We start from the raw sequence: 13,450 nt of genomic DNA, 5'->3' as shown, positions 1-13,450 counted from the left end.
AACCCAGAGTCTTAATTTTACCCTGAAAGTGTCAAAATAAATGCAACACTCAATATTTTACTGTGTAGCATAGCAATGTACGTGTAGCAACATCATTTTGTAGATACAAATTTTATTGAGACATCCTTAACCCATTATGTGATGTGTGTGTATGTGAATGTGAATTCTGCAGGACAGTGATGTGCTTTGGACTGACTACCATCAGAAATTAGTAGACCATGCTCTCATCTCCATGGACACCTACCTGGGACAGTTTCCTGATATCAAGGTATGCTAGATATCCTGCATTGCAGTAAATTACTGTATGTAATGTGGCAGTCCAAAACTCAGTCCTGCAATTCTTGGCTGGTCCTGTGTTGATTTTGACAGCAAATCTAGATTTAGTTATAGTCTTTTGAATAAAATTCCATTTAGTTTTAGTCATATTCTAGTCATCTGAAATGTTTTGTGTTTGTCTACTTTTAGTCAACTAAATATCATAAGATTATAGTCGACTAAATGTACAGTTGGTTTAGTCGACTAAAATGTATTGTGGCGGACCTTGATAGCGTCGTAATGCCTGATTTTATACTTGGTTGCATGCTGAAAATAGCCGATCTGCAAGCTCACAACACGTCGCGCTGTAGATCTGCTATTTTCAGAGCGACAAAACCTCTCAACGGGGATAAGAGGAAAACCTAAAGTTATACCCATCAATTATTGCCGCTTACTGTATGCGTTGTTTAAATGAAAAGCCTTCCAGCATTTCATCAACCTTTGTGAGGGTTCTTATCATCATTGAGAGATGCTTCAGCTATTTGTTAAAACAGTTCAAATGACAGTTCTGTATTAAAGCCTCAGAGAAGAACCAGGATTATTTTGAAACACTGGCACTGAGTTTTATGAAAGAATCTTTTTAAGTGCTGTGACATTAACAGAGTCACTAATCCCCGTCTCTTCCCTCTGTTGGTCAGGCTCGTATTGCAAAGAGAGACAGGAAGCTGGTTGATTTTGACAGTGCCAGACACACCTATTCCATCACACACAAGACAAAGAAGAATTCCGGGGGCATCAAAATTACCAAGGTAATTGAACAACGCTATGTTTTGTTACTGATATCATATTAACCCCATGTGCATTGTTTACATCCATTTTGTCTTTGCAATATTGATCTACTATAATAAAAGATTTACATATTGACGTGCCGGCTAATCTTCCAAAAGGAATGATTCAGGTCCAGACCAAAAAATAAGGTTCTGTGTTATCATTAGAAACTCCCTTGAAATCTCTAATGAAATCTCTAACCTTGAATATCTCTATGTTAGCCCCTAAACTATTAATGCACACCTCCCTCCAATAAAACCAAGGGGAACTAATAAATGTAATATAACTCACTTTCGGCATTACAATACTAAGCATTTAGCTAATTTAACACAATGTTCCCACTTTCTTCTATTCTTTCATTTGCCTGGTTTACTTACTCTCTGGTCACTTCTTTATTGCTCTTTATTACTTAATCTCTCCACCTCTTTGTAAAATCTCTGCAGCCCTCCACTCTGTTCGAGAGGGCCACTCCAGGCTGGGCCCAGGGCATCCTTTCTGCTCATAATAACGCCCAGACCAGCCTGTCCAGGGGTCAGGTACACACTCTCTACACACTGTAAATCCTGTGTGTACCACTTAAGCCCTATATTCTTTATTATATGACAAATAGTGAAAATTGTGAAAATTGTGAAAAATGTGAAAATTGTGAAAAAATGGAAAATTTTGAAAATTGTGAAAATTGTGAAAATTGCGTGCGTGCATGCGTGTGTGCATGTCTCCAGGCAGAGGAAGAGTTGGACAGAGCCCAGAAGGTGTTTGAGGAGATTAACATTGACCTTCAGGAGGAGCTACCTTCACTATGGAACAGGTATGTGTGTGTGTGTGTGTGTGTGTGTGTGTGTGTGTGTGTGTGTGTGTGTGTGTGTGTGTGTGTGTGTGTGTGTGTGTGTGTGTGTGTGTGTGTGTGTGTGTGTGTGTGTGTGTGTGTGTGTGTGCGTGCGTGTGCGTGTGCTGAGCCTCAACAGAAACTGCATCCAACAGTGGGTGGATTTCAGTGGATAGGTGAACTCACAGATGGGTGGATAGATGGATGGGTTTTATGGTTAAGGAAGTAAGTAAGTAAGTAGGTTGATTTGGCTTATTGTGGGTATCAGCCAAGCTGGTATCAGCCAAGCAAGATTTCAAACTAAATTGTGCTCTCAAACACATTTATAATGGCTTGTGGCGCGCATGGCTGGTTTGCCGGTTAACCTATTCATCACATTTGCGTTTATATGTATATATATCAGAGAGAACATTATTCTTTGTCCTTATTCAAAAGTCTGATTGCTTGGTATTTGCTCTTTTTGATTTGCCCTTAAGGCTACGGTATTTCTTTCCCATTTCGACGGGACCGCAACGCCATAAACCGAATGGAAGCTCACTTCCGCAGCTCTTGGCTGTCCGCACCATCCTCTCGATTGCACAGCGATTGAGAGCAGAGCAGCTCCCATACCAGGTGGTGAAACTTCCAGTCAGAACACTTTCAAGTACTTTAGTTTTCAAGTAGTACTTCTACAGTATAGAATATCCTCGGCTCCATGGTAAATTTCTTTAGCTTCCTGAGGTGATAAAGGCGTTGTTGGGCCGTCTTCACTCCCAATACTTACCACATGTCTTAGCCAAGCAGTGCTACTCATACGCTGAGTTTACGATGCCCAGGATCAAACCCAGAGCCTTGTGATTCAAAGGAGAATGATCTACCGACTGAGCTAGCTGGGCACGCTTGGGATTATATCCTCAAAATCTGTTAAATAATGACATTGGAATGTACTGTATGTGATATATCTCTTTCTCTCTCTCTCTCTCTCTCTCTCTCTCTCTCTCTCTCTCTCTCTCTCTCTCTCTCTCTCTCTCTCTCTCTCTCTCTCTCTCTCTCTCTCTCTCTCTCTCTCTCTCTCCCCAGTCGTGTTGGATTCTACGTCAGCACCTTCCGAAGTTTGTCTGGTTTTGAGGAGAATTTCCACAAGGAGATGAGCCGGGTGAGACTCATAACTCTGAAATGCTCTGAAATAATCGTCTGCTGAACAGATTTTTTTTATTTCCCCCAAATAAAATAGTCCCCCATCAGACCTCCAGCGTCTATAGGTTTGCAGTCTGTCTGTGATCTTGTCCAGAGCATCCATAATAAAAATAAAAAAAGGAAAAGTACTTAAAGTACCAAAAGTAAAAGTACCCATTATGCAGGATGTCCCATTTCACAGGTTTCAAGTGTATACAAATCTTTTGAAAATAGCTTAAATAGGGCTGAAATGGTTAATGTACGTTTTGTAATAATAATCAGAATCTACAAAGTGACTAGTAACTTAAGTTTTCTAATAATTGTAGTGGAGTAAAAAGTCCAATATTTGACTCTGAGGTGTAGCGGAGTAAAAGTATAAAAAATTGGAAATACTCCAGTAAAGTAAAAGTACCTCAAAATTATTTCAATACAGTACTTAAGTAAATGTACTTTACTTCCCACCACTGGTCCTAGGATGACTAAATGTGATAGATGGTTACATCTAAGGAAGGCAATGTGTTGCATACCAAAAGTAGGTCACTGTGACCATTAAAAGACAATCACAATGGTGCAATACTTTGTCTTGATGAATTCCCAGATGCAGCATTTCTCATTACAACAAAAGTAATGCCACAAGGCTATTTTTCAAGGCTTGTCAGTCACTCGTTTCCACTGTTGCAGGTACAGACCACTAAAATTCAACCTTTCACTCCTTTTTCTGTGTCTATAACGCTTTGCACCCGCCCCCCGCCTACAGTTGGATCAGGATCTGAACGATGTCCTGGTAAACCTGGAGAAAACCGACACCACCAGGTCAGTAAGGACCAATTGCAATGGATTTAAAATACATCATTGATATACTGTAACCTTGTTCCCGGGCTTTTCTCATCTCACAATAAAAAAGGCCTGGTACCGAGCTAAGGCAGAACGTGTCTGTAGGGCAGGACTTCTGTTGTATAATGTACTTCCCCTGGAAGCTGTCTTTATAGACTAATCACAACACGGTTTCTTGCCCGAGAAATGTAAACTGTATTTTGATCTGTGTATTTTGTCAAAACACTTCCAGAGTGCCCTGGTCATTACATTAACTGTTAACCCTACCACTGCTACAATTTATGAAGACTCTCTCTCTCTCTCTCTCTCTCTCTCTCTCTCTCTCTCTCTCTCTCTCTCTCTCTCTCTCTCTCTCTCTCTCTCTCTCTCTCTCTCTCTCTGTCTCCCTCTCTCCTTCAATTATTCAACTCTGAGAGGAACTGTTTAGATTTTTTATTGTTCTCTTGATAAATGTTTTGGAAAAACGAAGTAAAGAATAATCTGTAAATGCGTTTCCTGTTAGAATATGCCTTCTACAGTATATAGTAGATTGTGTAGGACAGGCTGCTGCAGTGGAATATAATAGATTAATCTACTGTGAAAGCTCACTGGATTATCCATCTGTTTATTCTTGAATGTTAGTGGCATTAATGTCCCCTAACGGCTTTAACTTCCCAGAAAATAGGACTGAACAATGGGATTCTTAGTGACATACAGAGCATGCACATCAAGATTAAACAAATGTAATTAACCACATGAATCCTAGTCTCGCATAGCCAGACCTTTCACAGCTCTGTACCCAAAATAGCAGATTGGATATTTTCAGCCAATTAACAAATACTGAGATGCGTGAAATGACTTGAATTAACCTGAAACCACCCCATAACACCCCTGCCCCACCCCACCCCTCCACACCCCCCCTCCCCACCCCTTGCAGCAAGACAGGTAACCGCCGTGGCGCGTCGTCGTCAGGAGCAACCAGGAGGTAAACAGCAACAGCAGTGGTTACCACGGTGACAAAACTCTTGTCTGTCTGTCGGACTGCATCTGTCTGTCTATCCGGCCATCTGTCTGTCTGTCAGTCAGCCTGCGGTCTCGGGAGGGTTCGAGGCGGACCGGTGCTTGATTATTTCTCTGGTAGTCAGTGCACAACAAAACAGTATAGGCTCCACTGAGAGTCTGACCCAGAGTGGTAGATACTGTATACAAATGTTTGGCAAACCTGTCTTGTTACCCAGGTATCAGCCAGTGTATGCTGAACCCTTGTTGGTATTTTGGGCTCTGGGACTACTGTGTCAGTGTCAGGTCATTGGCACTGCAGAACCCTGAGTGTTAATTCAAACCCTACGGGTCAATTCTTTAACACTCTCAAAGTTGAATTAGCACTCAGTATTTTACCGTGCGGTCACTTCTGAGATCTCATAGGTTGGCACAGATTGAGCCTGATTGCATGGGAGGGGGAGAGACTGGATAGAGGGAGGGAAGGAGAGACGGGAGGGTCACTTTTCTTGCATGACAGCGCCTGCATCGACCACCTCCCTCGTCTTGGAGTGTCACTCACCTAGAGCATGCCCAGTAACTAATGACATACTGTAACAGCTTCCTACTGGAAGCCATCTTGCCTGGCTCCCTCTCTTAGTATTTGTTTCTCTCCCAGCATTGGTCCCCCTCATTACCTTCCTTCTAATCTGTTCTTATTGCACTCCTTCTTCTCCCATCTATCTTTTTCTCTTTCTGTACATTTCTCTCTCTCTCTCTCTCTCTCTCTCTCTCTCTCTCTCTCTCTCTCTCTCTCTCTCTCTCTCTCTCTCTCTCTCTCACTCACTCAGTGGCAGAGAGGAATCATCCAATCACACTCTCAGGCCAGCAGGGCCACCACCCATCCCTAAGTCCCCATCCAAGGTAGATGTACAGTACACACCCACCCAGACACGTGAAAACACACACACACACACACACACACACACACACACACACACACACACACACACACACACACACACACACACACACACACACACACACACACACACACACACACACACACACACACACACACACACACACACACACACACACACACACACATATCAACTCTGGATACATGTGGGATGAAAAAATATGGCATTACATGATGGCAAAATATTTGACTTGAATGTACCAACCACTGATCCGCTCCTATTGTCTGTTGTAGCTGAAGCCAGGAGCGCCTCCTCCTCGTCCCAAGGCGACGCCCTCCAAGGAGATGAAAACGGAGAATATCATTAACCTGTTTGATGCTGCTGCTGCTGCAGACACGCCAGATATCAGCATCACCTCCCCTTCACAGGTCAGTCTAATGTCTAAAGCTGCTGGATCTCCCCTGACTTGTCCTGTTACAGGTCACAGTGTTCTTACCTTTCTCTGGCCTGCTGCAACTCCTCGTTCTATTCTATTCTATTCTATTATTTTCTATTCTATTCTATTCTATTCTACTTCATTCTGCTATAGTCCATTTTAGTATTCTCAACTCCTCTTTACCAAACCCTTCTTCACTCTATTCTATTCTATTCTATTCTGCTTTACCATTCCCTTCTTCATTCTATTCTATTCTATTCCATTTAGGGATGCGAATTATCGATTCATTCATTAATTAAACCGAAAATTAGTGCAGAAACATAATTGCCTTGATGTACATTAACGAGCGTCAACGAGCATCAGCTGGACACAGACACACACACACCTCCCCTCTGCAGTGCTCTATGGAGTCTGTCTAATTTCTCTCCAAAAGCTTGAATATGATTAAGGATGATTATGGTAAGCTCACATTCGATATCACACACATACACATCATACCTGAAACTTTCTCTAGACCCCCCCCCAAAAAAAATCAATTCAATTAATTGAAAATCGATAAATTGAATTGAGTAAATTCTTAACGGCAGTTAATCGATTGTAGATTAATTGTTAACATCCCTTATTCCATTCTATTCTATTCTATCCTGCTGTACCTCATTCTGGTATACTCCATTCTACTGTTCACTTCTTCTCTTTATCCTTCCCGTCTATTCTATTCTATTCTATTCTATTCTATTCTATTCTATTCTATTCCTATACTGCTTCTGTGCTGCCCTGTTAGCCACTGAGTCCTCATATCCGTTGTCGTTGTCAGTTTGACAGTCCTGCAGTGAGCAACCTGTTGGACATGGATCTGGACTCTCTGAAAACAGCAACAACAACAACAACAACAACAACAACAACAGTCCCCACGGCCTCTGCGGTCACGCAGGTGGAATACTCACAGCATGACCACATAGACTGTACAGACCTACTCTGTAAAAGCCAGGAGCTAAGCAAGTGGTGTCATTTTATATCCAGACACATTATGTGTTGTCTCAAAGCTTTTTTCAGTATATATTTAAATCAAAAGATCTTAGTACATGAACAGGTGAATATGCTGTGTGCAGAAACCTCACCTGTTTAGAGGAACACACATTAGAAATAAGTTATATTTATTGAAACTGGCAACAGTCTCTGCCGATTGCTGGTCAAATGCTAAATACTATGATTTAAACTATCTTGAAACAAGCTAGACATATCTGGATACATGATGAGGTCACTTGGTAAGCTTGTGCTTGTTTGAACTGGAGTATCTGCTCTGCTTCAGTCCAGTTCACCACCACTGGTGGATTGTGGCATGAACTGTAGACAATATACTTTGCTGTGCTCTCACTTCTCTTCCTGCATACCTGAGGAAAACGTTAGCTTCCCTGCTGCTAGCAGACACCGCTAAACCACACCCACGGCATAAGCCCCACAAGAAATGAATACCAGCGAGTCATGCTGATTGAAATATACTGCTTTCTGAATTAGGCATTTTTATGCCATTGGCAGACAAAAACAATAAAGCTAGGCTCAAGGCCAGGCTTAAGTTTGAACATAATAGTGGATACACCGAATTAGTCCTACTGCCAGGTCACCATCCACTGTAACCTTTAGTCTTACTTTTTCACAAAAAACTCTGCTCCATGCCTCAATGGAAACATTGACTATATCTTAATGTTATGCCCTTAGCTTTGTATGGTGAAAGTCCTTTGTTTCCAGACCACTCAGAATCAGAATCAATTTTATTGTGACTTCCATAATACACACTTGGCATACATGGAGAAAAAATTATCTCTGTAACTCATGTTGCTTGTCACATTAAAAACAACACATTAAAAAGAGGAAAAGGTATTAATAACATAAAAAGGAGAAAGCTGCAGTAAATAAAAGTACTAATGCATTCCAAGTGCAGTATAGGTACAGTACTATTCAAAAGTGCTATTGATCTCATGATGTTGGTTTTGTACTGAAATGGTATTGATTCAAGATAAGTTTAAAAGTACTGTAGTAGTCTGCTGTATAGAGAAGAGAAGACTTTAAGACCCAATACATTATCTGCTCTTAGGGCATTTCTGTGTGAAATTTGAATCACTTATTTATATTTAAGCTCTACTTCACTTCTTTTATGAGTTGCTTGTTTGTACTCTTGTTATGCTGAAGACCTACTGCTATGGCCTTGTGGGTTTAGAGCATGGGATCTGCATTTGTAGTGTGTTAGTGAATGCAACCGGGCTAGACGAGAATGTTTAGATGGGTCGGACACCTCAGTATGGGCTTCCTTCTTACTCTGCTAACTCTATTCTCTGCAGCCTGCAAGCTGGGACTCGTGGGTAAGCATATAATAAATTTTCAGTGCCACTATCATCATCGTCATTATACTCAACTTCTTTGCCTGTATATAATCCAGCATGTTGTCGTCGTCGTTGTCGTCATCATCATCATCATCATCATCATCATCATCATCATCATCATCATCATCATCATCATCATCATCATCATCATCATCCATACTGACCATGCTACATAGGCAGCCATTATAGAAGTCTCACTTGATGTACTTGCACACCCCTACAGCACCTTCAGAAAGAAGTACTTGAAAGAGTTGCATGTGTTCGGGACTCAGGAGGGACTTGTTCAATGGCTGCCACTCTGTTTTCCTATGAAATCTGTTTGTGGCTTCACCACGTCCTTGTGTCCGTTGCTTGCTGTGAAAACAGCTCTGTGCAGAAAGCAAGGGGTAGCTGTCCTGCAGCACAAACAGAACTTGGGAATGAGTTGCATCAGTGGCTCGAGTCAATTCAGTTTCACTTCAGAAATCCCTGTGCAGTATGCTGTACAGCTGTAGTAGCTGTAGAGTATACATATGCAACTACCAATGATAGCCTACTGAAGGTTGGATAGATGACACCATTAACCACTTTCAACCTGGAACATTTACAGCTTGTAGATCGGCTGTTTTCGATGTTCGTAAACAAAAGATATAGGACTTAATTGGTTAATATTCATTCAAACACAAATTCATGGAGAAATGACATTGAGATCCCTTCCATGGTGGACTGATTTGGAGCTGAATTGACCTTGGAGATACTCGACCTCCTCTCCTCTGTCCTCCTCATCTCCCTGTATGTTCACATGTTCCACAGACAGGACATGTATGGTTTACATGCGACATACAGGGATTACCTGTGTGACAGTTTTTTTATTTCAAAGTTAAGTGAAGTTGCTCACAAAAGCTGAAAATCTAGCATCTTTCTTTTGTGAGTTAGTGTCATTTGCATCATTTTGCATCCTCAAACAGAATTCTTAGTCCCTACCAGTAGGGATAAAAATGGCTAAGTCGATGCAAATAGTAGCTACGATTCCTAAACCTCTATACGTGCACAGTAGCTCAACTGGGCAACTTCACTGAGTGTTTCTTTCAGGTTAACCATCAGACCATTATCTAACCCTTTTGTCCATCCCTTTGGCTGTAAGAGATATGTGTCTGAAATCGTTAAGTTGCTGTATTGATGCTTGGGAAATAAACTATGAGAGCAGAAAAGGACTGACACCTCTACTCTTACATGGCAACCTTCTCCATAACTGGGATAGTAAACCATGCCTGCCAAATACACAGAAGAGCCAGCATCTGTCTTCTGATTGGAGCAGCCTGCAATTTTTTTTTCTACCCGCCTTTCTTCGCCACCCCTACTTTTCTCCATTCGTCTTTTAATTTGGTTTGAAAACCTCCCTTCTTGGCAATCATTTCTCCTTCCACATCAATATCCCTGAATCTCATGGTGATGACTTAATGCCATCTGCTGTGGCTCTCTTCCTATTAACCCATATCATTTTAATGTCCAATTACCCTGCCCAATCCATTCTGTCCACTTTTAAAAACTGAATTCTATGACTTGGTGAGCCTTGAGCCTTGTTTGCCATTCTGACAACCTTTCCTGGTTTACCCTTGAATACCCCATTAATATTCCACCAGTTTCACAATTGCTTGCCCGTATTAAACATTAAGCTTTTATTTAACCTTTGCCTCTTTGAGCCTTGCCCACCATTCTGCCCATATACCTACAACATGATATAATACCCCTTTACCCATTAACAAAAACTGACTTTTCCATTGACACTGCCCGTATGTAACTCTTATCTGTGACACCCCAATGCCTTAAAATCGTATTGACTTTTGATATTTGAACCCCTTCCTCATACATACAAACAAACCTTACAACTCATCTCCCCAACCCCTCGGTCATTTTGCCCCTCAGCCTGAGGACACTGGTGCCGAGGTGGTCGAGGAGCATGTTCAACCTCCCCCTCAGCGCCACTATGATCCCGTGGCGGCCGCTGCAGATGGCTGGGGCGATGACGGCACAATGCCCGTCCGTTACGACCCAGTAGCCGCCGCCGCAGAAGGCTGGGGGGACGACGGAACCCAGCCGATTCGCCACGACCCCGTGGCCGCAGCCCAAGATGGCTGGGGCGACGACGGGACCCAGCCGGTCATAGAGGTGCCCTCCCCGGAGGACGAAGCACCTGCTGCTGAGGCTCAGAGCGAGGCCGCCGAGGAAGAGGCCGCCCAGGAAGAGGCCGTTCAGGAAGAGGCCGTCCAGGAAGAGGCCGTCCAGGAAGAGGCCGTCCCGGAAGAAGAGGTCCAGGAAGAAGAGGTCCAGCATGAAGCCGTCCAGGAAGAAGCCGTCCAGGAAGAAGCCGTCCAGGAAGAAGCCATCCAGGAAGAAGCCATTCCGGCTGCAGTCATTGAGGGTGATGAGGAGGGTCAGGTAACCAAGGAGAGGGGGAGAAAAAGAGATGCATCTGGACAAACAGAATGGATGCATCGGCTTTTGATGAGTGTGGTGGGGTGTGGGGGTGGGGTAGACGATATAAAGAAAGAAATGGAGACAAAAGGATATTGAGAGGCAGAGGTTTAGAATGCATTAAATGGATGGATGCATTGACCGGGGGGGGGGGGGGGGTTCTTTTTGATGTACAGTATGTATATACATTACTTACTTGTCCATAGCTACTCAGTTCAATCCGAACATTTTTGGATGAACAATGCCGCCACATGTACAGTCTGTTTACGGCGGGTTCCTCGTGTGACGACATTGCCTGTTATGTTTTAACAAGCCTGGGTCTGACCGGCACTATATTTCTTCTCAAATCCGGACCTACAGTGTCTTTACTGTACTGTACGGTTTTCTGTCTGACCCTGCTCTGCCGCCTGTCTAAACTACAGCTTCTCTGTTTAGCCCGTCATACAATAGCTCTGGTGCATCTGTCTTCTCATCTACTGTACCTATCTTTTTCTGTTTTTGTTTTGTCTGGTCCCTATGGAAGCCTGTTTCAACCACTGGGGGAAAAAAAGAGCCTGAATTGTGTGTGTGTGTGTGTGTGTGTGTGTGTGTCTGTGTGTGTGAGCGTGCGTGCGTGCGTGCGTGCCTGCCTGCCTGCGTGCGTGCCTGCCTGCGTGCGTGCGTGCGTGCGTGCGACTTTATATCTAAAAAAATTATGTTTATTTCTTGCAATTGCGATGATGTATGGTTTTACTTGCAAGTAACTGTATCCCACTTTTGTGTGGGATTTTTTTTAATTCAGAGTTACAATTGTTTTTTTTGTCAAAAAGACAAAAAGTCGGAATTCCAAGAAAAACAACTCACAATTCAGATCATTTTGTTTGTGGTGGGCTCAATTTCCCCCCCCCCTCTCTCTCTATCTCTCTCTCCCCCCTCTCTCTCTCTTTCTTTCTAACATGACTCGTAACTGTTCTAATTCTGTACATCACAGGGTGAATCGTCTCCTCCAGCAGCAGCAGTCAGAGAAGATGAAACGGCACCTGAGGAGGTGAGTGTGAATATAGATTACAACTGAGTCCCCCAGATGTTATTGTGGCAACTGAACCCATTTCAAGTGTCCTTTTTCCCAAATGTCAGCCAGATACTGTATCACAATCACCTTCAAATACATGTTTCTGAGAAACTTCCTTTCCCCCCCCCCCCCTCCTCTTGTTTTTTTGGTCTAGACACCCACAGTAGTGGCCGTATCGACCAATGGAGCATCAGAGGCACAGGCAATGCCTGCAGGAATGCTGTTCAAGGTAATTTCAAAGTTTCCACCTGGATTCAAACCTGGGTCTCCCGCATGGGGTTATCAACCCTGACCACGGTAGAGATTAGGCTTCTGTTCTTCAGACAGGGGTACTCTGCTACATTATCCCCCTTTTGCCCCCCATCCACTGGGAAACCCCATGTCGGACGAGCCCCCGATTTAACCACCATGCTCAGGCCTATTCTGCTATACAGGTGCCATGCCATTAGTCCTTTGTTCCGAGGCCCTGTACCATTGGTCCGACGGCGTGCATTATAATTAAACGTAACTTCTTAACTTCACAAAACAAACTATACCTAACCCTAACCTCACACTAATCTAACACTTGTTGGAGCTATTGAGATGTCAGTATAATGGGCTGTCGGACTAATGGGCAGCTCCTGCTACACACTGTCTGTCTTACAGCTCCAGGTGATGCATGATTACGCTGCCAATGATTCAGACGAGCTGGAGATGAAGACTGGTGATGTTGTGCTAGTCATTCCCTTTGACAACCCAGAAGAACAGGTACACACACAATACAGCACGTACACACACATGCATGTCTATATACAGTATGTGTATATATTTGAAAATAATTGCTTTTTTTTATGTGTGTGCGCGTGTATGTGTGTGTGTGTGTGTGTGTGTGCGTGTGCGTGTGCGCCTGTGTGTGTGCGTGTGCGTGTGCGTGTGCATGTGCGTGTGTGCGTGTGTGCGTGTATGCGTTTGGGTGTCTGTGCGTTTGTGTGTTCAGGACGACGGCTGGCTGATGGGCATGAATCAGGATGACTGGTTCAAGAACAAAGAAAAGGCTCTTAAAGGGGTATTTCCTGAAAACTTCACCCAAAGGCTGTGAAAACATTCCTCCATCGTCTTCTTCTTCTTCTCTCCCCTCGCCTTCGTATCCTCTTCCTGCCACTCGGCCCTGGTTGAACGTGTGTACTTCAACGGTCTGCTGCGTCGTGATAACAGTGGACGTTTGCTCTTTCAGTTAACTTCTCCCTTTTGAACACCACACACAGCAAAATCTGGAGTGTCATTTAACTCTGGAGAGTTAAATTAACACTCCGGATTTTACTTTGCAGGTTTACCCATTGCAGAAGTCCCACTTTTTACAGGGCTTGCTGCACC

General features: G+C 43.3%; 1 protein-coding gene across 1 annotated transcript in view; it reads left to right on the top strand.

The window, feature by feature from the left end:
- Positions 1-13,175, top strand: part of bin1a (bridging integrator 1a) — a gene marked incomplete at its 3' end in the record, with an annotated part of 16,447 nt that extends 3,272 nt beyond the window's left edge. Inside the window, exons 5-20 of the mRNA XM_080412216.1 lie at positions 173-268; positions 954-1,064; positions 1,527-1,619; positions 1,806-1,891; positions 2,969-3,044; positions 3,822-3,877; positions 4,815-4,862; positions 5,707-5,779; positions 6,072-6,206; positions 7,029-7,145; positions 8,551-8,571; positions 10,498-11,010; positions 12,017-12,073; positions 12,252-12,326; positions 12,743-12,844; positions 13,074-13,175. Of these exons, the coding sequence (XP_080268342.1) occupies positions 173-268; positions 954-1,064; positions 1,527-1,619; positions 1,806-1,891; positions 2,969-3,044; positions 3,822-3,877; positions 4,815-4,862; positions 5,707-5,779; positions 6,072-6,206; positions 7,029-7,145; positions 8,551-8,571; positions 10,498-11,010; positions 12,017-12,073; positions 12,252-12,326; positions 12,743-12,844; positions 13,074-13,175 (1,761 nt within the window). The remainder of the gene's footprint in view (positions 1-172; positions 269-953; positions 1,065-1,526; positions 1,620-1,805; positions 1,892-2,968; positions 3,045-3,821; positions 3,878-4,814; positions 4,863-5,706; positions 5,780-6,071; positions 6,207-7,028; positions 7,146-8,550; positions 8,572-10,497; positions 11,011-12,016; positions 12,074-12,251; positions 12,327-12,742; positions 12,845-13,073) is intronic.
- Between the last annotated feature and the right edge of the window lie 275 nt (positions 13,176-13,450).

Source organism: Gymnoscopelus braueri (assembly GCF_963280865.1).
Source record: "Gymnoscopelus braueri genome assembly, chromosome: 18".
Lineage (NCBI taxonomy): Eukaryota > Metazoa > Chordata > Actinopteri > Myctophiformes > Myctophidae > Gymnoscopelus > Gymnoscopelus braueri.
The sequence above is the reverse complement of the archived record's forward strand: the minus strand, read 5'-3'. Positions and strand labels throughout refer to the sequence as shown.